This window comes from Gossypium raimondii, chromosome 11 (genome assembly GCF_025698545.1).
Source record: "Gossypium raimondii isolate GPD5lz chromosome 11, ASM2569854v1, whole genome shotgun sequence".
NCBI classification, from domain to species: Eukaryota; Viridiplantae; Streptophyta; class Magnoliopsida; order Malvales; family Malvaceae; genus Gossypium; species Gossypium raimondii.
In genome coordinates this window covers 14,295,881-14,319,898 of record NC_068575.1, presented here as the reverse complement: position 1 = coordinate 14,319,898, position 24,018 = coordinate 14,295,881, and the positions used below count along the sequence as shown (strand labels likewise).

At 33.8% G+C, this 24,018-nt stretch overlaps 2 protein-coding genes across 8 annotated transcripts; one reads left to right on the top strand and one right to left on the bottom strand.

Annotated features, from left to right (window-relative positions):
* The first annotated feature begins 482 nt into the window (after positions 1-482).
* LOC105804532 (uncharacterized) lies at positions 483-2,954 on the top strand. Of its 3 annotated transcripts, none has more exons than XM_012637192.2 (3): positions 483-2,198; positions 2,282-2,371; positions 2,594-2,954. In XM_012637192.2, the coding sequence occupies exons 1-3, from the start codon at positions 639-641 to the stop codon at positions 2,639-2,641; spliced, it is 1,698 nt and encodes a 565-aa protein (XP_012492646.1). In that variant the 5' UTR covers positions 483-638; the 3' UTR covers positions 2,642-2,954. The 3 variants fall into 3 exon arrangements, with proteins under 3 accessions (XP_012492646.1, XP_012492648.1, XP_012492647.1); XM_012637194.2 differs by having other exon boundaries at positions 486-2,176; XM_012637193.2 differs by lacking the exon at positions 2,594-2,954 and having other exon boundaries at positions 486-2,176; positions 2,282-2,563.
* Positions 2,955-3,252: 298 nt separating this feature from the next.
* On the bottom strand, positions 3,253-10,440 carry LOC105804534 (U11/U12 small nuclear ribonucleoprotein 65 kDa protein). 5 transcript variants are annotated; one of them, XR_001137018.2, is made up of 13 exons: positions 7,751-7,847; positions 7,181-7,424; positions 6,984-7,055; positions 6,545-6,781; positions 6,201-6,282; positions 5,890-6,072; positions 5,613-5,783; positions 5,350-5,532; positions 5,104-5,191; positions 4,835-4,893; positions 4,573-4,638; positions 3,766-3,910; positions 3,253-3,665 (listed from the first exon to the last, which is right to left on the bottom strand). XR_001137018.2 is itself a non-coding variant. In XM_052624070.1 (12 exons), the coding sequence occupies exons 2-12, from the start codon at positions 7,393-7,395 to the stop codon at positions 3,827-3,829; spliced, it is 1,440 nt and encodes a 479-aa protein (XP_052480030.1). In that variant the 5' UTR covers positions 7,396-7,424; positions 10,391-10,440; the 3' UTR covers positions 3,253-3,826. The 5 variants fall into 5 exon arrangements, 3 of the variants coding, with proteins under 3 accessions (XP_052480030.1, XP_012492649.1, XP_012492650.1); XR_008191060.1 differs by having other exon boundaries at positions 3,253-3,579; XM_052624070.1 differs by lacking the exon at positions 7,751-7,847 and adding an exon at positions 10,391-10,440 and having other exon boundaries at positions 3,253-3,910.
* Between the last annotated feature and the right edge of the window lie 13,578 nt (positions 10,441-24,018).

Below are 24,018 nucleotides of genomic sequence, written 5' to 3'. Positions count from 1 at the left end.
TTCTTAAAATACTTAAAATTTAAAATTAATGTTATTTCTCAAAACACATTTTAACAATAATACAAAACACTTAAATTTTAACCCTTTTTTTTTTTTTTGCTAAATACTCTTTCACGACACTTTTGAAAATTCTTATGAAAATGCATGTTTCATAAGTTGCTGAGTGCCAATATTGCAAATAAAAAATATGAAAGTAGTATTCTCTAAATCGCTTTGAAAAAAGAACTAGGGATAAGATAATAAATGTTATATTCTAAAAATATTATTTTTAAGATTCGAAAATGGAAGGTGCGCCGGCAATACTTGATAGTTGATACCAAACATATAAAAATGTATATTACCAAATATTTTACGAGTGTAAGCCCACTTTTAACGTGGCCCATGAAACATGGCTTTGAATGGTTGCTCTTCTTTTTCTTGGATGAGTCCCATTCTTCATTCTTGCCCCTCTAATTGGTCTATATAGATCCATGATCTCCTCCATATAAGGTTTTTTGTACTTCCACTCTGACAAGATAAAAGCTAAGATTTTCCCCTGAAACTTTCCCTACCTATCAGCCTCCATTCAAAGATTCCCAAAAAATTAAAGTACACAAGATTCTCTAAGATTCTTTTGCTAACAAAGTTGTCTTGCCAATATGTTACTTTCTCACCATCCATCTTTCATCTCACCATTGAAGTCAAGACTCAGTCTTCCATATCTCTACACTCAGCCTCCCAGGCTGTCCATTCCCTACTCACCAGCATTCAAGAATAAGCCTCTTCCATTCTTTGCCATAACCCAACATTTCTTCTCTACATTACCCTCCAAGAATCACCAGCCGCTCCTTAAATCTACACCCCAAAGTTCGGCACTTCCTGTTGTTCCCCTTGATGGTGAGGAACATAATGTTGAAACAGTGAACAAGCAGCTACCAGAAGGATCCCAACAAGAAGACAAGAGCTTCTGGGGTGCTGTTAGTTTGATTATTGGTACGGCTGTAGGGCCTGGAATGTTGGGTTTACCCGCTGCAACGATAATATCAGGTCCACTTCCATCAACCGTTGCCATTATTATTTCTTGGGTTTATGTTATTTCCTCCATCATTCTTATTGCAGAACTAAGTTTTGCAGTAATGGAAGAAGAGGGTGTAGCGGAAGTGAGCTTTACTGGCCTTGCAACAAAGGCATTAGGAAGTCATTTCGGTGCTTTTGTTGCGGTCATTTATGCCTCCCTTAGTTTTTCTTTATTAGTGGCTTGTGTTTCAGGCATTGGTTCAATAGTGTGTCAATGGTTTCCTTGGATGAATTTGTTATTGGCTCATGCTTTGTTTCCACTAGCTACTGGGGCTGTTATTATGTTCTTTCCGTTCAAGGTCATTGATGTTTCAAACAGGCTTTTATGCTTCCTCATGCTTTTCTCCATTACTGCATTGGTGGCCATTGGTTTATCTGTGGCCAGAGAAAATGTATTAGGCTCCTTTGCCCATGCCTCATGGAGTCTATCATCAAATTTGCCTGCCATTCCTGTTACTGTACTCACATTAGGATTCCATGTTATCACTCCTTTTATTTGCAAGATTGCTGGAAATTCAGTATCCGAGGCTCGAAAAGCAATACTGATCGGAGGGGCTGTTCCTTTAGTTATGGTTGTGTCATGGAATTTGATTGTTTTAGGACTGGCTGGAAATACCTCCCCCAAAGACCCTATATCCCTTTTACTTTCAGTGAATCCTTCTGCTTTGTCTGCAGTTCAAGGCTTTGCATTTTCTGCTTTGGCAACTAGCCTGGTAGGATATGCTGTAAGCTTTCCAAAGCAACTTCTTGATACCCTGGAACTGGTTCTAGGGAAAACAAATTTGCAAAAGCAAATTCCTTATCAATCTCAGTTGGTCTCTAATGGTTCAGGCAAAGTTGGTTTTGTGATTTATTCGAGTCAGCACGAATGCAGAAAGTTCGGGAAAGTTTCATTTCGATCTGCTTCAGAAGATGAACAACTCTTAAGAACAACTGACCTTAAATCATTAGAAATATTTGTAATGCCACTAGTGCTCAGTGCTCCAGTTCTTATAGCCTCCTTCTTCCGCTCAACTTTTTCAAAAGCCCTTGATTTTGCTGGGGTTTATGCAAACTGTTTCCTCTTTGGCATCCTACCCCCTGCAATGGCATATATACAGCAGTCAAGGAAGAAGCTCAGGTGTTTGCCTAAATATACCAATGTACTGCATATACTTGACAGAAAAAAGATAAATATGTGCACTGCATTTTCCCCATTTCTTGATTAACATCTTCAATTTGACAGGTTCTCGATCCTCCCGGGAGGAGACGTGGCGCTTGCACTACTCTTTGGCGTTGCAGTTGTTTTGGGGATATGGCATTAGATGACTTACAGGTAGTTCTGACAGAAATAAAGATTGTCTTTTCAGACTGACATGAAAGATATCTTCTATGTAGTTGAGATCTATTCATTAGTTGAAATGAATTGTATTATTGAAAGTCTTTCAGATAGCAATATTGTATTATTTAAACTGCAAACAATGAATAGAAATCATATTAAATTGAATGTCTCAGCAGGTGTTAATCATCTGATTTCTATTTCATATCTTTATTACAGATACTTGAACAATCTGTCTCATCTGAAGAGGCAGATCTCCTAAAATGAAGAAGTTGAGATCCTTTTGGACTAAGATTTTCATCTTAAGGAATCAAAATGATACAACATTTTCATTTTGATACTAAATTCAGACCATTCTTCCTGCAAAATGTCATCACCAACAAGGCAACATCTATGGTATGGAAGATACAGAATCCCTGAAATCTGAACTGATAAGTTCAGTCTCTTGTTGCTCTTGTTCATATCAATATATCATATTAATTTTTGCTTGAACCAGCAATAAGAAAGTTTACCTTACAAATTAATTGTAACCGTTAATAGATGATGGTAAAGAAAGATGGCATCTTTGAGATTTTCATTACAGTATAGCATCAAAATAAAGCATTGAGAGTGGGAAAATGAAGGCAGTTGAGAGTGGAAGTGGACTTATTTGGGACTCTTTGGTTTCTCTGGGTTTTTTATTAAGAATGAGAAATTGGAAGTACTTTTGATGGTTGTGTTTTACCGAGGAGAATGGGAGAGATGGGTTTGGGTTTGTTGAAGTGAAAGCAACAAAGGAAAAGAATTTGTTTGAATCAAGTGCAACTTGAGCTTGTTATAGCTTGAGCTTGGTTTGATTCAATTATGCATGATAATTTGTTTGAACAAAGCAGAGAAAATGATGAAAAAGGAGTGTTTGAAACCATTGATTATAATAATAATAATATTACAACCTGAAGTATCGAAAGGCTCCAAATAAGTGTAAGCTTTCCTATTCTGTATCTAATTTATTTTATCCAAATTCCAAATCACAATCAGGAGTACCAAGCCTAAAAATAAGTTCTACTTCAGCACAGCATGCTTGTACCCAGTTTATGATCGACCAAGAAAAACTGAGGGCATTGCAACGGCTTCACATTAGAGCTCTGGAACGATAAAGGTTTACCCTAGCGACTCTGCACCTTTAAATTCTGTATCGGCAAGTTGCAAGACCCTGCTCTGCTTTGCTCTCCTTTCACCAATGAAGGTACAAATCATGACTTTTGGAGTGAACCTTCAAGGAAGCCAAGTTGCAAGACCCTGCTCTGCTTTGCTACATGAAAATTTTAGTTGCAAGATATATCATTTCATAAACCCTATCACACATTGCTCGGTGCATCCTTGGGATTATAACATTATGAAGGTAAGACTACCTGACTTAATAAGGCCTAATCAACAATATATGGAGACTTGCTCCTACCGCCTCATATCAATTTAATTTGTTTTTGCTGCAGCTGGATTCCGGCCAAACTGGACAATTATTGGTTTGCCTTTGAATACATATCCATTTACGAGGTTCTGCAAGGAAGGAGAATCCAATTGAATACTACATGAGCAGTCCATCACTGCTACCAAAGACAACAAAGAATTGATAGACCTAAAATAAAGCAGTAATCACTGGGAGTAACTACTCCGGTGAGAAATTAAGAACTAAACATGAATAGCTTGTGTACTAAGAATTACCTCTTAGAAGATGGTTAAAGTCGCTTGCTAATAAGACTAAACACTTGCTAACGAAGGTTTGTGATTTGCACAAATTTTACAAGTTAATAATTATTGTATAGTAGAAATACAAACAGGAGAGTCTCAAGAATGTTGTTCTGAGCTTCAAAGATGTGTTTAACTTTGCTAACTTTGTCACAAGAAAAAGATTTACTGTGAAAGGGGGCCAGGTCAGCAGTTTAGGCAAAAGAAACATAATGTTGAGATGATAACTTCTAAAGAAGAGAGCTAATTCATCCTGCCTCACTTTTGTATGTTATTCTTTACTACCAAGTTATTTCTAGCTGGTCTGGCTTAGTATCTAATTTTGTTCACACTGGTTTCAACTTCAGTCTGTTCTTTTAAACATTGAGGACAACTGATACTGCTGAGCAGGCTATGCAGCTACTATTACAAGATAAACAAAGTGGACAAACTCCCTTGTAACAGGAAAAAACAAAAACCCGAGATAAACATACCAAAGCACGATGGGCAAGTTCAACTGATGGAAATGTCACAAACGCTTGACCCCTCATCCTTCCCTCCTGAAATCAAAAGATCACTTTCAGCTTCACAATTAGGTAATCACAGCACCTTTTTATTTGCATGCAAGTGAAACACTCTGAACGGCAAGACATTTTATCAACAAAAAGTTCAGCAATAAAGTTGGGAGAAGAAATTTAAATAAGCCAGTGCACATTAGAAATAATGCTACAGAGAGCAATCCAGAAGTAAGGTAACCTGCATTAGCTTCACATTAAGACCGGATGTAGCAGCATCAATGCTTCCAAATAATGATCCTACATTACAACAACATTTAATCAGCCAAAATCTTTTTGCTAATACCAACAAGGAACAAAGTAAAGAGGCATTTAAACTCCAAGTACTTAAAAAGAGCAGTTTTAGCTGGAAAAGTTATAACTACTATCTTCTTTTCCCATTTTATCATGGGCACTGAGTGCTCAAGCTTACTATTTGTGTAAAGTAAGAATAAATCCATTTAGTCTCACCAAATATGAAGTAGAAATCTTCAGGAACAACATCCTTTGCCAAGTTCTTTATATACAACACAGAAGCAGGATTACCAGCTGTATAGTTCTGCACAAACCAAGAGTCCCAGTTCAGTTTATGTTTTCTCAGATGCACATGAACGAAAAGCTTTCATACTTCAAGAGATGAGTAAATGGAAACTAGGGTCATTGCATATTTGATTTAATCTACAATCTAAAAGCATCTGCTGAGATAAGATCGAATACCTTAAACATTGGAAGTGATAAGATTTCTTCTGGGGGCAATTTTCCCTTTTCCAACTCGTCGGCAGAAGCAAATTGTTTAGCATCTAAGCCTTCCTCATTCAGTTCCTCTAAAATCTGTTTATGGTCATCATCAGCACCATCATCTTTCCGCTCATATGGAATGTGTTTGGGGGCAATTTTGATCTGTGAAAACACCGAGAAGATCGTCAAACTTCAGAGAGGAAAGGTTACCCTAAAATAGTCCCATTAGATAATAGTATGACCTGTAGTAAAGGGTTCTTCTTTTTCATCAATGGGATTTCTTTTGGGATCAAGGTGGCAGGTTTCACTCCAACAGCTTCATGAGCTACACTTTTATCAATTGCAGGGCCTACAATAACTTCTCGCCTTGCACGCTTCCTTGCAGATTTTGGCACACCTTTGTCATTGACCTCCTACAAACATGTTAGTCAACTAACAATCAACAACTACAGAATTCATAAATACGGTTAGATCTATGTTATTGATTTTCAGCATTTTATTTTAGCAGCAGTATCTTGCCTCATCCGAAGACTCCATTTCAGATTCACTAGAAGATGCATCTTCCAAATGAGGCTGAGCAGGTGTGGAAGCAGGAGGTGGGGGTGGTTGTTGTGGTGCAGGTACTGGAGGTGGCAGAGGTGGTGTGGGCAAAGCCATATGAAATGGAGCTGGAATATTCATTTTATTCATTAGGTGCAACACCTGAAATTGAGATACTGTGTTGGTAAGGGACATATCTCCAACTATGGTTACAAGAACCTAAAAGGAAAGATTATAAAATATTTAAGCAGGTTTACAATAAAGTGAAACAAAAAAAAAAAAAAAAAAACCTGAGTATAGAAGCGGGGAACAGCAATAAGTGCATTGACAATATTAGTCAAAATATTTCCATCTGGTGGAGGGTAAGCATATCTGCACCACAAATATGCATAAGCTTTTGTTCATATCTGACATGTTCATTGCATTTAGAAAGAAAGCAGGATACCCTATTCAAACTATAAAATCATTATTGAATAAATCCTTATCCACTGGTGGCAAAAAAAAACCCAACTTTATGCCGATTACTGTATACGATGTGTGCATAATACTTGACATTATATTAGGACCTTTATATTTCAAGCATCTGCTGATAAAGAGTAAAAGGAAACTTGAAAGGATAGGAGGAAAGACTCACTCAAGGTGAGGAGGAAATGGATAGTCTACACCAAGTCTAGGAGCAATTGGTTCACTAGCAGGTATTGATCCCGATCTTGAACCTAGATTCGGGTCTCTGGTCGAGTTGGCATCTTTCAGCAAAGATGCAGATTGTGAAAAATCCTTTCCAAGCTGAACTCCAGTTTGTTGAGGTTTATTTTGCTCAGCCGGCTTACTAGCTCTCTCCACTAACAAGACTTTACCAAGAAACTTCAGGCTGGGACACCAAATAAATAGGATAGTCAGATACTGGTTTCTGATGTTGTATTGATATCAACAAATAAAAACATAATTAATACACAAATCATGAAATATAACTATAATACAGGGGTTCCCATCTAATGCCAGTGAGAGATAACTCAAATGTTTGATAAACCAAGTGCCTAACATGGGAGAACAAACATAAGCAAGATATTTACCCATTTAATTGACGATGCGCTTGAGAAGCCAATGCTTCATTTTTGAAATCCACAAAAGCACAGTTTCTCAACCTATTTAACCAAATAAGGAAAAATGATTATGCATAATAAAAACAAAGATATACAAGGCCTTGGAAACTAATTTCAAATTGAATAAAATTTATAAAGGAACCATCAAAAGTTTAAAATTCATTTACTTTCCACTAGAGAAAGGTTGAACAGATGACGCTCCGTAGTGAGAGAAAAGCCGCAAGAGGGTTTCGGGAGGAATGGCCTCGGGAAGATGCCGAATCAAAAGGGTAGCCACAGAATCCGCTCCTATAGGGTTTGACGTTGCTCCTTCAACACCTTGATATCCAAATTGCTGCATTTGAGGACTGCTAAAAGGCTGCGACGATGGAATAGCAGCCATTAAAGCATCACAGTACCTTATTTCGTTTCCTAAAAATAATAATAAAATCCAAAGATTACACCTAGGCCATTGAAATGTAGATGACTAAAAGAAATTAACACATAATTTCTTGCATTGAATTTTGACCAAAACCCATAATATAGTAAAAGGACTCCAAACTTAGAAATGAAAAATAACAACAACAACAAAACACTGCCAGCATGGAGACATAAAACCATACAAAATTAACAAGAAATACAGTTCTTACAATCAAATTTGTCAGAAAAAAAAAAGAGAGAACTTTTCAGAAACCCAAATGTGATTTCTTAGTTTCCGTATATATATTTCACATTATAAGGTAAAATAAAAATTGCACCTTAGAGTTTTGGGTATTAATTTGCTTGCTGCTGCTAGCTCGTTCTTTTTCTGAAAAAATTCCGTCCACAGGGAGGGTTCTAAAAGAAGAATTGATGGGTTTATGAGGATGGATCTAATCTAATGATCTATGGGGGCTTTGGGGTTTCATAATGGGCTTTTGAGATCCAAATTTTCTGGTTTGTTAGTGATGCCTGGGCTTTTCTTTCTGGTTCTAATAATGTCTGGGCTTTGTTTTCAGTTGATGAACACCATTCTATAAATCTTTATTTTTTAAACCACATCAAGTTTTCTAAATTAGTGGGTTTACGTTTCGGTCATTTAACTTTAAAAATTACAAAATACTCATTAAATTATTTAAAAGTTTTCATTTAAGTCATTGAACTATTAAAATCATTGTTGTATGACTTTCTTTGTTTGCACTACTTGCACCAATTAAAAGCTCTTTTCTCTTTCTTTTCTATAGTTTAGTTTTTTTTCATGAAATAACTTTGAACGTCACGGATCGTGAACCAAAATCCAAATAAATTTCTTCTCCGATATAAACCGCATGATTGATTTTGATCTAAGGTATGTTCTTCTACTTGTCAATGGAGTCTTGATCCATCGTACCAATCACCAAATCGTTACTTGAAGCTCACTAGCAGGCTTTAGAAAACCCAATGACTCAAACAAAAATTTTAAATAATTCAATAATCATTTTATAAGTTTTTGAAGTTGAGTGATCAAAACATAAAATTATTAGGAATAGTTTAGTGACCTTAGGCGTAGTTATCCATTTTCAATATTTATTTTAACGATGAAATTGGAGTTATATATATATAGAAATTAAAAATTCAAAATTAACAGATATTTTGAAACATTTTATTGGTAATAACATAGAAAAATATGAAATTGAATCAAAAGGATTAAGTGGAAGATCCTTTACTCTCACATTTGGTATGGATTTAATTATTTAATTAACTTGACATGTCGCTTGCATATGCAGACTTATTTCTACTCCTTTCTTCGATGAGTGTGAAGTTGACTCTACTCCATTTTGTTTCCTAAGAAAAAGAGGATAATAGAACAAAAACACATATTAAGTACTAGGTTTCACCATTGTCTCTCTTTGAATATAAATATATGGTTTTTATTAGGTTTTAAATGAGGTATATGATAAAAGGCAATGGTATATATGAGATAAATAAAATGGGTGTAGTTAGTGATTGCCATGAATTCAGTTGGGAAGCTTTTGGTGTGTCTTCTCAGATCATTTATTTGATGTGGAGACCCCACTTTGTCTTTTAAAAAGGAAAAAGAAAATGCTTTAAATACAACAAGGTAGTGATTGTGAAGTTGATGGTTGGCTCACTCTCCTTATCTTAAACTCTCCATTCAATTATTACAGAATCATTTGTTCCAATCCCCCAATTAAAAGCAAGCTGTCTGGTTTTATCGAGGCCTTCAAACAGCAGCAATCATATGTTCCATTCACCAATTATTTTGCTCAAACCTTGGATATCTCTAATTATTGCCTTCTAAATTATTTTGATGAATCTTCATGATTCACAATCAACTTGTGTAATTACAAACATTATGTACTTGTTAATCTGCCAAGTCCATATCCGGTATTTTATTTTCTCTATAAAAAGGTTTTATAAGACCTAAATTTTAAAATTTTCTCATTCAAACATTTTTAAAAGTCATATGCACAAATCTTATTTTACATAAGCTCTTTAATTTTCATGATTTTATCTATTCAGTAATCCATAAGAAGCCCTCATGATCTTCTTGAGGATGAGGACAAAATCTAGGAATCGACTCCATAAGCCCCTCGTTAGCAAGGATGAATACAAGCGATCAAGCAGGGGCACGAGCATTGGTCCCCAAAATTAAAAAGTTGTAACTCAATTTAGTCTCTTCAAAATAATAATATTATAAAATCTATATTTGACATATCAAAATTTGTAATTCAATTTGCTCTCCCAAATTTCTTTTCTATATTCTCCCCTACTTGTTAGGGCAAGCACCCAGAAAATACAATACCATGATGCTTAACACGTCAACAAATGAATCACAATTAATATGTTTTCAATAAACTGGTTATGTTTCGATAAAACTGTTTTTCCTAATCATCGAATAGTTTTTAAAGTTAAAGCTACAATCACAATTATCGTATAAGGAAAACCAAAATCAATAAAATATAATTACAATCAATACATGTTTATAACTACAACCAGAAATAATCATTATAATACACAAACGAAAAACAAGAATAAATAATTGTCATCTTAATCATAAACAATTGCATCTTAATTCCTTCAGATTTATGAGCATAGCAAGTCTTCTGGGCAGTACTCACAGACAAAGACAGATATGTCACATATTGTTGGATCATATATATGTTACTTTTCACTACAGATTGAATTTGACCAAAACCCATAATATAGTAAAAGGACTCCAAACTTAGAAATGAAAAATAACAACAACAACAAAACACTGCCAGCATGGAGACATAAAACCATACAAAATTAACAAGAAATACAGTTCTTACAATCAAATTTGTCAGAAAAAAAAGAGAGAACTTTTCAGAAACCCAAATGTGATTTCTTAGTTTCCGTATATATATTTCACATTATAAGGTAAAATAAAATTGCACCTTAGAGTTTTGGGTATTAATTTGCTTGCTGCTGCTAGCTCGTTCTTTTCTGAAAAATTCCGTCCACAGGAGGGTTCTAAAGAAGAATTGATGGGTTTATGAGGATGGATCTAATCTAATGATCTATGGGGGCTTTGGGGTTTCATAATGGGCTTTTGAGATCCAAATTTTCTGGTTTGTTAGTGATGCCTGGGCTTTTCTTTCTGGTTCTAATAATGTCTGGGCTTTGTTTTCAGTTGATGAACACCATTCTATAAATCTTTATTTTTTAAACCACATCAAGTTTTCTAAATTAGTGGGTTTACGTTTCGGTCATTTAACTTTAAAAAATTACAAAATACTCATTAAATTATTTAAAAGTTTTCATTTAAGTCATTGAACTATTAAAATCATTGTTGTATGACTTTCTTTGTTTGCACTACTTGCACCAATTAAAAGCTCTTTTTCTCTTTCTTTTCTATAGTTTAGTTTTTTTTTCATGAAATAACTTTGAACGTCACGGATCTGTGAACCAAAATCCAAATAAATTTCTTCTCCGATATAAACTGCCAGATTGATTTTGATCTAAGGTATGTTCTTCTACTTGTCAATGGGTACTGATCCATCGTACCAATCACCAAATCGTTACTTGAAGCTCACTAGCCGGGCTTTAGAAAAACCCAATGACTCAAACAAAAAATTTTAAATAATTCAATAATCATTTTATAAGTTTTTGAAGTTGAGTGATCAAAACATAAAATTATTAGGAATAGTTTAGTGACCTTAGGCGTAGTTATCCATTTTCAATATTTATTTTAACGATGAAATTGGAGTTATATATATATTGAAATTAATAATTCAAAATTTACAGATATTTTGAAATATTTTATTGGTAATAACATAGAAAAATATGAAATTGAATCGAAAGGATGTCTCTGATGGTATGATTAAGTGGAAGATCCTTTACTCTCAAATTTGGTATGGATTTAATTAACTTGACATAATGCTTGCAGATGCAGATTTATTTCTACTCCTTTCTTTGATGAGTGTGAAGTTGACTCTACTCCATTTTGTTTTCCTAAGAAAAAGAGGACATTAGTTCAACAACAAAAACACATATTTAAGTACTAGGTTTCACCATTGTATGTTACTGTCTCTCTTTGAATATACATATATGGTTTTATTAGGTTTTAAATGAGGTATATGATAAAAGGCAATGGTATATATGAGATAAATAAAATGGGTGTAGTTAGTGATTGCCATGAATTCAGTTGGGAAGCTTTTGGTGTGTCTTCTCAGATCATTTATTTGATGTGGAGACCCCACTTTGTCTTTTAAAAGGAAAAGAAAATGCTTTAAATACAACAAGGTAGTGATTGTGAAGTTGATGGTTGGCTCACTCTCCTTATCTTAAACTCTCCATTCAATTATTACAGAATCATTTGTTCCAATCCCCAATTAAAAGCAAGCTGTCTGGTTTTATCGAGGCCTTCAAACAGCAGCAATCATATGTTCCATTCACCAATTATTTTGCTCAAACCTTGGATATCTCTAATTATTGCCTTCTAAATTATTTTGATGAATCTTCATGATTCACAATCAACTTGTGTAATTACAAACATTATGTACTTGTTAATCTGCCAAGTCCATATCCGGTATTTTATTTTTCTCTATAAAAAAGGTTTTATAAGACCTAAATTTTAAAATTTTCTCATTCGAAACATTTTTTAAAAGTCATATGCACAAATCTTATTTTACGCAAGCTCTTTAATTTTCATGATTTTATCTATTCAGTAATCCATAAGAAGCCCTCATGATCTTCTTGAGGGATGAGGGACAAAATCTAGGGAATCGACTCCCATAAGCCCCTCGTTAGCAAGGATGAATACAAGCGATCAAGCAGGGGCACGAGCATTGGTCCCCCAAAATTAAAAAGTTGTAACTCAATTTAGTCTCTTCAAAAATAATAATATTATAAAATCTATATTTGACATATCAAAAATTTGTAATTCAATTTGCTCTCCCAAATTTCTTTTCTATATTCTCCCCTACTTGTTAGGGCAAGAGCACCCAGAAAATACAATACCATGATGCTTAACACGTCAACAAATGAATCACAATTAATATGTTTTCAATAAACTGGTTATGTTTCGATAAAACTGTTTTCCTAATCATCGAATAGTTTTTAAAGTTAAAGCTACAATCACAATTATCGTATAAGGAAAACCAAAATCAATAAAATATAATTACAATCAATACATGTTTATAACTACAACCAGAAATAATCATTATAATACACAAACGAAAAACAAGAATAAATAATTGTCATCTTAATCATAAACAATTGCATCTTAATTCCTTCAGATTTATGAGCATAGCAAGTCTTCTGGGCAGTACTCACAGACAAAGACAGATATGTCACATATTGTTGGATCATATATATGTTACTTTTCACTACAGTTTTATCATTTGTTAGTTAATTTGATGGTTAGGACAGTTTGATTTTAATTAGTGGAGAAGAGATTGATTAGCTTAAAAAGAAAAGTCCACTGTAGAACTTTCTCCAACCCAACACAATATATATATATATAATAATAAAAAACCCCTCTAAAAGTCCATTATCTTGACTTTCTTTTTTATGTACCCAAACTCACCTTAATTAATAAGTGATTAAAAAAGTAAATATGGGATTAAAAATCTTATCATTTTCAAGCTGACATGTGAGTGAATAAATGAAAATTGCCTTAAAAACCTTACTGCTTACTCATCTTTATATATATTATTATTAATTAATATACATCTGATCTCCTTATCTGTCTCATTGCCAGCCAACTGTTTCAAAATCTGAAACAGTGGCTCCTCTCTAACTTTATTACAATTCTATTTTCTTTTTCTTTTTACAAATGAATATACGATGGTTTCATCGATCTGGATTCGAGTTGTGCTAATCGCGTTGCTATTAAATTAGAAATATTGAAATTCAAACTTTAAATTTATTGAATATATAATCTAGTTGCCCACTTGATTCAGTTTACCTTTGTTCTTAAACTAATTAAAATGGGATATTAAAAGACCAAGATATATCGTGGGGGGTTGAGGGATGAGTATATTATTGGTGCTAACCATGACATATGAGGAAAATTGAATGACGTCATGGGTATTCTTTTAATTATAGTTTATATATGGATGGCCTGAAAGTGAGAGAGAAATAGATTCCATTTGTACACTTTACATTATCACATAAGTGTGGAGCAATTCATGTTCACATGAGTAATTACAAAGTTAATCTTTCATTATTTGAATCCCAAGATTATATACATATACCTCAAAAGTACAGTACATATGAACTATATGTGTGTGCAAAAAATAAGAATCATCCATTGAATTACAATTTTTGTGTAAATTAAAATAGATAAAACACTGTGTATTCAGCCTTGAATATTCCAAAGGCTGAAAATGGGATCCAGTAGATTGCACCACATGGTAGCGCAAGATAAGGAGCAACAGAAATTTGACAGGTGATGAGGTGTAGAGCGTCAGGAATCGTCACCAATGGCGAAAGGGTTCTTTGCTTTGCAGCTTCGTTGATAGGGTGCAAAAGTCAACAGTTTTAAGTTATGAGAGTTAGGGTAACACTTTCTGAAGCCGTCTCTTTTCATAGGTCCACACGCTATTCTTTGACAAACTCTCTTCTTTTTTTATTATATTCCGTATCTTGCGTTTCCACAATCCAAACAAGTCTCTTTTTTATAATTAATCAAATTTGGATTAATACAAAATTAATAAGAAAAAAAGGGGTGATGAGGTGGTAAGATAGAATATGAACACATAACTAAATCAAATGTGGAAAGCGAGTCTCCAGCTCAGCATGCTGAAGCTTCATAATGTCAATTATATATATGGCATTGGCATGGTATTTGCTTGGCTTTGGCCCACCACCCAATCTTCTAAACTACTATTACTTCTACTTCCCTTCGTTTTCTTTTTCCCTAATCCTTCTCTTTCTTTATGTTTATGCCCAATCATGATAAACCTCAAAGTCCAAGATTTAGTCATTTTTTTCCTCATCTGTTTCACAAAATTTCCAATAAAATATTATTAAAAAACCAATTAAATTAGAAGTGTTTATAGATCGAGTAATCCATTTGGTTCAATCGATTTGGGCTACTTTAGGTCGGGTTTAAGTTTATATATTTCAGTTCGAGTCTGTCTAGCCCATTTTTTTGTTTAGAAATTAATTTTAGACTATAAGTTTAATCATTTGATTGAGTCTAAACAGGTCGAACTTAAGGTATGAGATTGGAAATCTCAACCCAATGTAACCCATAAGAATCTTGTACCCTAAATTATATTTATTTTTCATTATTGTTCAAAAGTGTTGTTTTGGAAATAAATAAAAAAATCCTTCTTAGTCTTCAATTTCAGTCCTAGAAATCTCTGGATAATCTATGCTTAATTAAGTAGTAATACAATAATTTGGATGATCAAGTGTACGTGTACATAATGTTTTGTACGTAATCGAGAATAGTGTTGAACTCAAATTTGTTCATAATCTTAAACCTAATCTTGTTTTAAAAGGTCAATAAGCTTTGCTGAGTAGTTGAGTTTTATTGGTCAACAAGATTTGGTTTCGTACCCTTTCGATGGAATTACTTCTTCATTTGTTTCCTAATTTTGATTTCTATTTTCAATTTGTCGGCGCCGGAACTGTTAACTTTTTCAACCTATTTAGTGTCTGCTCCCACGCGTTGGTTTTATTTATGTTATACATTAGGAAACATATGCGTGGCTTCACCCAACTCACCTATCATTATTTCATTTTTTTTTATTGTTATTTTGGCTTGCTAGTCAAATTTACACATGCTTATTGAATTTCTAAAGGGTGAATTATGTTTTTCATGTTTACGGAAAAAAAAATACACTTTGAATTACGGTAAAAATATTAAACTATCGTGACATGTTAATATTGTTCTTCAAATATTTTATTACACATACAACATGAAGCACACCTTTGTTAGGGATGCTCTACTTCTGTCACAAAAAATGCTCTGTCAGGTAATTACTATCTCTTAATAATTTAGCCGCTCTAATAAGACATTTATTATTTGACACTCACATACCCTACAATTTATTTACTTTACATCACATTGTCAATCTAATAAGGAATTAACGAGTGACAGACCAACCTATTAGGAAGCACCACGTGGCATAAAGGGGTCAACCCATTTATATACCTTTTTTACTCTTTGGAATCGATTCTTTCCTTCCTTTCAACTCAAGGCCAATCTCAGACTAGCACAAGGTAACAATAACCTTAACAACAATCACAACCAAATAGCAATTATGACCCATATAATCCATATGACCCCATTATCCATACGCACAAACTATGCATATTACCTTCATCCTAATATTACACTCAGTATCTAAACCAACAAACCTAAACACCACTCCATTAAGTCCACCCCAATGCCCTCAATGGTGGGCAAACCTCACATAACCTAAACTCTGGTTCACAAAAATTAAAAAAGATACAAGAAAAACGTAAGAATATTTTAAGAACAAATTCCATGCAACAATGACTTTACAAACATCAAAAAGTGAACTCAAGAAATGAGAAGATTGTAGAAGAACTTAAGGAAAACAAAAACCCTTAACTATAGAACCCTTAACAAGAAGAACAATAGGAAGAGACATCTCAACCCTTCCCCAATAGAAGAAGGAGCCGAAGACCGAATAGAAATCTAAAGGCTAACCCTTTGTATTAGTCACAAATGCAAGATCCTCAACAACAAGCTAATCCTTTTAAGAAAAAAAAACCCTCAAAAAATAAATGTAGTCCTTCCGCAAAAATACAAGTTTTTCGAGGTAGTAAAAGAATGTATGTCTCTAACTTTCAAATTGCCCAAGGAGATGTATAACATCCAACCCTTAAGTTCTTTTGGTGCACTACAACAACACCATCAATATATTGGTTAGTTTAGACACCGTGATATGACACACTTTTTTAATGGCCTTAAAAAATAGTGTAAAGGCTTAGCATTTATCTTTGCCAAAGGGCTCTACACATTCATTTGATAGGTTGGAAAAATTATTCATAAGTAGGTTCCTCACCAACAAAACATTACAACAAAGTTCAGCTTAACTCCTCAAAGAGTTCATTCGCGAATTTAATACCCAGTGGCGAATCTTGGCATTAAGTTTTGGGAGGGCTAACAAAAATTTTTAAAAACTTTGAGGGTTTTAGTGAGAATTTTTCAAAATTTTGGTAGGTTTAATTAAAACTTAAAAAAATGTTAGAGGTTTTATGAAAATTTACAAAAAAAAATTGAAGAGTCTAATTGAAATTAAAAAAAAACTCAAAGGTTTAATAATAATTTTCAAAAAAATTTGGGAGCATAATTGAACTTTTCAAAAAAAAAATTAAGGGTATACTAAAATTTTCAAAAACTATTTTTTGGGGGGGGTAGCACAAAACCACTTAAAGTAGTGTTGATAAGTAACCAAACAAAAAGATTATCAATTTTATCTAAGAAGGTGTCACCCTCCAATCTAGAAATAAAGCCTGTATATATTTGAACTGAAATCCCTGGGTTACTTAATTTATTATTATTTAATTTTTCCCTATGAAAATTATTTAGTATCAAGTTGTAAATATTTGGGTTGAAGCAGGCCTTAGAGTAATTATAGAATACTTATGTGGTCGGTTGGGGAATATTTGGAGTGAAACCGAATGGTTGAGATGTAACTACACTGTTTCTTAATGGAAAACATAATGATGAGGTTATAAAATTTTATAATATTTATTGAGTTCTAGAGATCAGGGCAGGAGAAGGGTTATAAATGGGGGAGAATCGGAGTTGTCTTTCTGCAGGACTCTCTCATTCTCACATTCACTTTCTTTGTTCCATTACTTCTCTGCTTTGTTTTGCAAGCGATAGAAAAAGGAATAAGGGAACAGTCTGCATGTAGGTAGAAACAAACATTTTAGCTTGAGTAATGGAGATTTTGGCAAGCTGCTAATAACGAAGGTCAAGGATCGAGTGAAAATGGAGAAACTAAGCAGGAGAAAGTGGTATCAACTTCTAGGTATTCTTGTTGGTTAGTTCTTGAACTAAAATCTTCAGTGTTTATTTTGCATGCTTTGTACTATGATGTTAAGGTTGTGTGTTATACTGACGAGGAAGTGTTACCTTGTTGTAAGAAAGTTACCATAATTGTGTATGTATGTTATGAGATAAGGTGCATGTTGGTTGTGAGCTTGAGTTATGGTATTGAAGAATGGTTTAATGAGTACAGTGTTATGGTGTATGTTTATTGTTTTGGTGAGATTTTTGCTGTAATATTGATAAATGTTAAGTTTGGTGTGCAAATGCATGCCCGATTATAAGCATAAGCTTGTTATATTGATAAGTTGTTACTAGGTAAAGTATTATTGATTATGTTATGTTGATGAATGCTTGATATGTGTTGTTTTGGTGAAAATGAATGATATGCAGAGTATGCAGGGATGTAATGGTGGATGATTGAATAAGGAGATGTCATGTTGTGCACTTTGTGCCACATGTTATTTGGCTTTTTCGAGGTTCGATTGGACTGTATGGGGATTTATGCGCACAAGTATGTGATGGCCTTACGAGGGTTTTTTTCAAGTATGAGACTCTACAAAGTCTAAGGCTCTAAGCCTCATATATGTATGCAAGTCCCATGGCTATTGACGTACGCAATTGTGATAGTTTGTTAAACTTTTCCTCATGTTTCAAGTTATGACGGTCCGCTGGACTTGCCCTCATGTTTCAAGTTATGACGATTTGCTAGCCTTTCCCACATATTTCAAGTTATAACAGTTCGTTGGATGTGTCCTCAAGTTTCCATACTAAGGCTATACGCTGGACTCCACCATATAAAAATCAGCAAGACTATTTGTTCATTGAATTTGTATGTTTGAATCCGCATGGAATGATTTCTCTCATTTTAGCCCACCAAGCACGAATTTAGCATATATGAATTTGTATCTATGAATCTTCATGTAAGATTCTGCAAGGAATATCTTTTAAGCAATAGTCTATAAGGACTATTTCAAGTATGAGTCCGCAAGGACTATTTCATGTATGAGTCTGCAAATACTATTTCAAGCATGAGTCCAAAAGGACTATTATCAAGTATGAGTCCGCAAAGATTTCTTATCAAGAATGAATCAGCATATATGCATCTGTTAAGTATGAATCCGTGTATATAAGTCTGCAAAACTTGTCCTCAAGTTTACAAGTTAAGAAAGTCCACAAGACATTTTGTTTTCCAAGCATGTGCCTATAGAGACTACCTCCCGAGCATGTGTACAAGTACGTGTCTACAATGACTGCCTTCAAACATCTATTTGAAAGGTATGAATCGGTATGTCTAAGACCACCAAAACATGGTTCCGCATGTCCAAGTTCGTAAGGCGTAGAGTCATACGTAAAAGTCTATTAAACAAGAATTCACGAAAATTTTTTTCAAGTGTGAGTCTGTTGGGATTAATCCTTACGTATAAATTTGTAATGGAGATATATGTTAAGACTCTCTTCATATGATTTATCCGCGGGATATGATTACAATAAATCTTTAAGTGTGACAATTCCAATCCACAAAATGTGTCAACCTGCAAGCCTAGATAATGTACGAATGATGTCAATAAGAGCCCTATGTTAAGGTATGACCTACCTGTGCCAATGGTGATAAGCATTCAGTCCGGCAAGTCTATCAGAAATTTATCAAACTTAATATCATGATAGAGTAGTTGGCATTCACAAACTCACTAAGTTCACTTGATTTTACCCTATTTCTTTGTTTTTCTAGGTATACCGAGCTAGATGACACTTAGAGGAAGGACAAAGTCAGGATCCTTCAAACTAGTATGAGTTTGATTCCCTTCATGATAACATTCGTACATTTGGGGCGAATTGTAGGATTTAAGCTCAATGTCATAATTGGTTATGTAGTTGAACTACAAGACATTATGTAGGTCTAATGCTATAAGAATATCGTATCATATTGATTGACATTTGGTTAATTCGCTCATGAGTATGAAATTCTTTTAACTCACCCTTATGAATATGTGGATTGTGTATTTTAGCTTGCAAGCAAGTAAAAAGCATACATTAACATATTAAGTTGATTTCAGTCTATGAGTAGCATCCTTGTTTGGCTGATCGTTTAGCTAAATGACTGGGGTGTTACAGAAGGCGTGAAGGTATGAAGCAACTAAAAAAAACTTCAAGTAGCCAACATTCAGTTATCCAAGTCTTATGCCAAGCCTTCAACGCGAAACTATAATAACCTGTGCAAGGGTCTCCCACCATTACATGGTTACCAAAGATGAAACCCCATTGCGAGCATACACTTTGAGGGGCAACGTTTCTCTAATCCTGTCAACTTTCCACATCATCAAAAAATAAAGGGAGACGATAGGCAATGACATCAGTAGAGAAGGTAAATTGAAAGAAGTCTTTATAACATATTCAAAACTTATACACCCGTTTTTTGTTTTGCCAACTTATAATTTCATTCAATTAAGAAACCAATCAAGCCATAAGTGTTAATTCCATAACGCTTCTGGCAATATGATTGAGGACTGCATATACTTGAAAGATACAGTAGTATCCGCGGTGCGAAGAGGGCAATTAAAGTAGTATGTAACTTAACCCCCTTAAAATTAGAACAATATAATATTGTAACTGAGAAGAAGATTTTTCTTGAGAGTTCAGAGAGGACAAGGCAAGAGGTAAGCAAACCATTCATAGGATTTATAAATGTAATTGTATGCAGTAACGAGGATTGGACAAAATCTAATGCTAAAAGAAAGACATATTTAAGGAGTGTGGTGTTTATTAATGCAAGCCCCACTTAGTGAGTGATGGAAACTTAAGTTTGATGATATAAATGAAGACCAACTCTTAAATACAAATGATAATAATCCTTTAGTGGCCGTAACAACTATAATAATTTTTGAGTGAAATGGATATCATTTGATATTGGAATTGTGGTGGAAGTCTTACATTGGTAAGCATTTGAACGTGTGGGTTTAAGGAAATCAATACTCAAAAGTGGGAGCCTTATTTATGGTTTCACCAACCAACCTATATAAGTGAGAGGATTAGTCGATTACATTAGGTGATAGGCAATATACCACAATAAAAACAGTAGAATTCTTTGTGGTTATGTTAGGATCCAATTCCTTAAGTGTAGTGTATTCGTCATTTTATACTTGTAACTTTTTGAACAAATTGGTTTTAAAAAAATTCCATTGTACATCAATATCATTTGTATTGGTTCTCGATGATTTTTTCATATAAAGTAAAATGTAAGTAAATATTGACTCCTTAATTATCTAGTATTTAACTAATATTAAGTTGCATTATGTGGTTAGTTCATAATTTGAGAAGGAAATTTATATTAGTAGATAATCTAAATAGTTCATAGTCTAATGAAATTTGAGCGAATAGATTGAAAGACTATTATATTGTCTATCAAGTCTAATTGGGGAAATGCATTGTCTTGGGCATCGAAATGAATGACTCCCAGAAGATCGAGACATAAATGTCATTGTTTGGATTGACAATGCATAAGATATAACATAAGTTTAATAAATCCTAAACTCGTTTATGGATTTATTCACTTGTGACATTCATAGTGTGCCATACCTTAATCCTAAGTAGACCTCCCTGGTGGAAATTTCTATGTTTAATTTCTTAAACTTTGCAGCATCCACCGTGGCTTTATCAATGCAAGCCTTCAATGCATTCCTTTTGTGCAACAAATCTTCAGCCTTGGTCTAATAATGATGCCAAAACTTCTAGAATATTTTGTTGATGGGGGAAATGATGCAATTTTTGTGCAACATTACCTTTAGTGACTGTTCACCTCATAGACAACAAGCAATAACATATGTCACAAGTGCCCATTAGGAGGTCCCAATTAATTATCCTAGCATGATCCTATATGCAATTAACACCTCCACAAAGAAGAGATGAATAGGAAGATGGATTCTAGTTTTGTGGGCATATTAGGGTATAAAGGAGGCTAGTCTACCTTTAATTGTTATAGCCATCATACTCAGTGCATTCTCCCTCTTTGGTATCAAGAATTCATAGTGATAATTATCCAATTATATGCCATGACACTCCAATAGGGCTTCCATCTCCTCTGTAGTAATTGTGCACTCAAAGTTCTCACTATTAATGAATTAGTTGATTGACCTCTCCCCCTACCCCCACTTCTTCTTCTTTTTCTTTTTAGCAACATGTTTCTTCTTACTACTACCATCCATCTCACCAACTAAGAAAAGAAGATAAAACATAGATAAAAAGCTAAAGAAAAATATGAAAATCTCACCTAACGTACTCAGATAAGATCAAGAACAGAGATAGTAAATGAATAATAAGCAGAACACCTAATAAGAAAGAAAAAAAGGAAAAGATAAATTATTGTAGAAGATAGAGAAAGAAAACAAGTAATACATAAACAAGGGAACTCCCAAATAGCTAAGAAAATTTCGAAATATAGAATAGTAAAAACAAAGCTCCTACTTATAAATGATCTCATCCCCCTTATACCTAAGAGAATAACTCTCACATACATTCCCTAAGAAGTCACCACAACAACCAATCAGGCATTACAACTTATCCTATGCTTCATCATAACTCTAATAATCTGCACAACTTAAGTAATAGCTCAAATAGTGTTTCCCTGAATCACAACTCACCAACAAGTTTTCAGTTATAAAATTCAAAATTAAAAAGGGTAAATTACACCCATGGTCACTCTAAAATAAGGTTTGTCCTATTTTGATCACTCCAAATTTTTTTCCTCAATTTAGTCACTCTAAATAAGATATCGTATGAATTAATCACTGCCGTTTAAATTTTCGTTCTCTTTTAACGAATTTTTGATGTGACACATTAACACATTAAGTGACTGACAGGTGACATTTCTTGTTGACTTTTGACTAAAGTTTAGGGACCTCTCTATAATTAGTCAAAAACTTTTCCCCCCTAAACTCTATAGACGGGTCCCTAAACTTTAGTCAAAAGTAAACAAAAAAATGCCACATGTCAATCACTCAATGAGCTAATATGCCATGTCAGCAACCTATTAAAAAATAGAAATTTTAATAATAGTGACTAATTCGCACAATTATCTTATTTAGAGTAACTAAATTTAAAAAAAAAGAGTGACCAAAATATGGCAAACCCTATTTTAGAGTGACCATGAATGTAGTTTACCTAATTAAAAAAAAATCGAAACTTCAGAATTTTTGAAACCTACACCGAAAGAAAAATCTAGCCACAAATAAAAACAAGCAACCTTCACCCGATGCACATTCTCGTCTCAAGGATTGTAACCTCACATTCGAGTAGAGGGCAATTGCTACACTTAGCCCACTAAAGACACCTTTGTCAAGGATACCCTCATCGCTTGGCTCTACTTGACCACTAGTTTCACCATCTAAACTTGTTTGCCAGTGGCTTATTCCTTTTGCCACAAGAACAATTCTGCTATGTTGTTAGGAGTATGCAAATCTACTACCCTTGACAAGCTAACAATTTTGACAAGATATCTATTATTTGTCACCTACATATCTTATAGCATAGTCATTTTTTATTAAATTACGAACCTAACAAAGAACCAATGAATGATAGGTTGGTCCATTAGAAAGTGCCGCATGGCATAAGGAGTCAACCCATTTATATCATTCTTTCTGCTCACTAGGGGGACACTTTTCACTCTTTGGAATCGACTTTCTCCTATGTTCCAAACTAAGCTTTCCTGAAATTATTCTCCTTCATGGCTTTTACCTCCATTTTGCAACTCTCCACTCCGATTGGATGTCTTTGCACCACATTCTTGTATCAACAATATTAAACTAAGGGTGTTCAAATTTTGGTTAAAGCCGAATTAACCGACCGAACCGATTTAATTCGGTTAATCGGTTGATTAACTGATCTAGTCCGGTCGGAGGTCGGTTAAACGTTTTTTAGAATTTCGATTAACTGAACTTAAAAAATAATACTATATATTATATGTATTAGGCTATTACTCATTCGGTTAATTCGACCAAATGAATATTGTCAATTAATTTTTTATGTGTTTTATACTTGCTTTAACCAAAAACAAAACATTTAAAGTTTAGTAAGTGAGAACCGACCGTATTAACGAAATATTTCAATTCGGTTAAAATTTTTTAAAAAATTCGATTCGATTAACGGTTAAAGAATTAAAAAATTCAATTAATTCGGTTAATACTATTTTAGTTTGATTAATCAATCGGGTAACTGTTTGAACACCCTATATTAAAGTTTAGTAAGTGAGATGAAATTTGTTTTGTTTTTTTAATGTTGTTTTGATATATTAAGTTTGTAATAGTTACTACTGAATTTTCGTTTTCAACCATTTTGGTAATTGACAGTTGAGATAAAGACAAATCTGAAGTGTGTACAAAGTATACAGGTGTGCTTTAAATTAATTTAAGATTCATAAAAGAAAGTGAGGGATGGATTTAGAAATCTGTCTATTCTATTGACAGGAAATAATTATACGTCTTTATCTTTTTAGCATTTATTTGTATATATTTTGGCCAAGAATTTCCAGTACTTGATTCATTGCATATA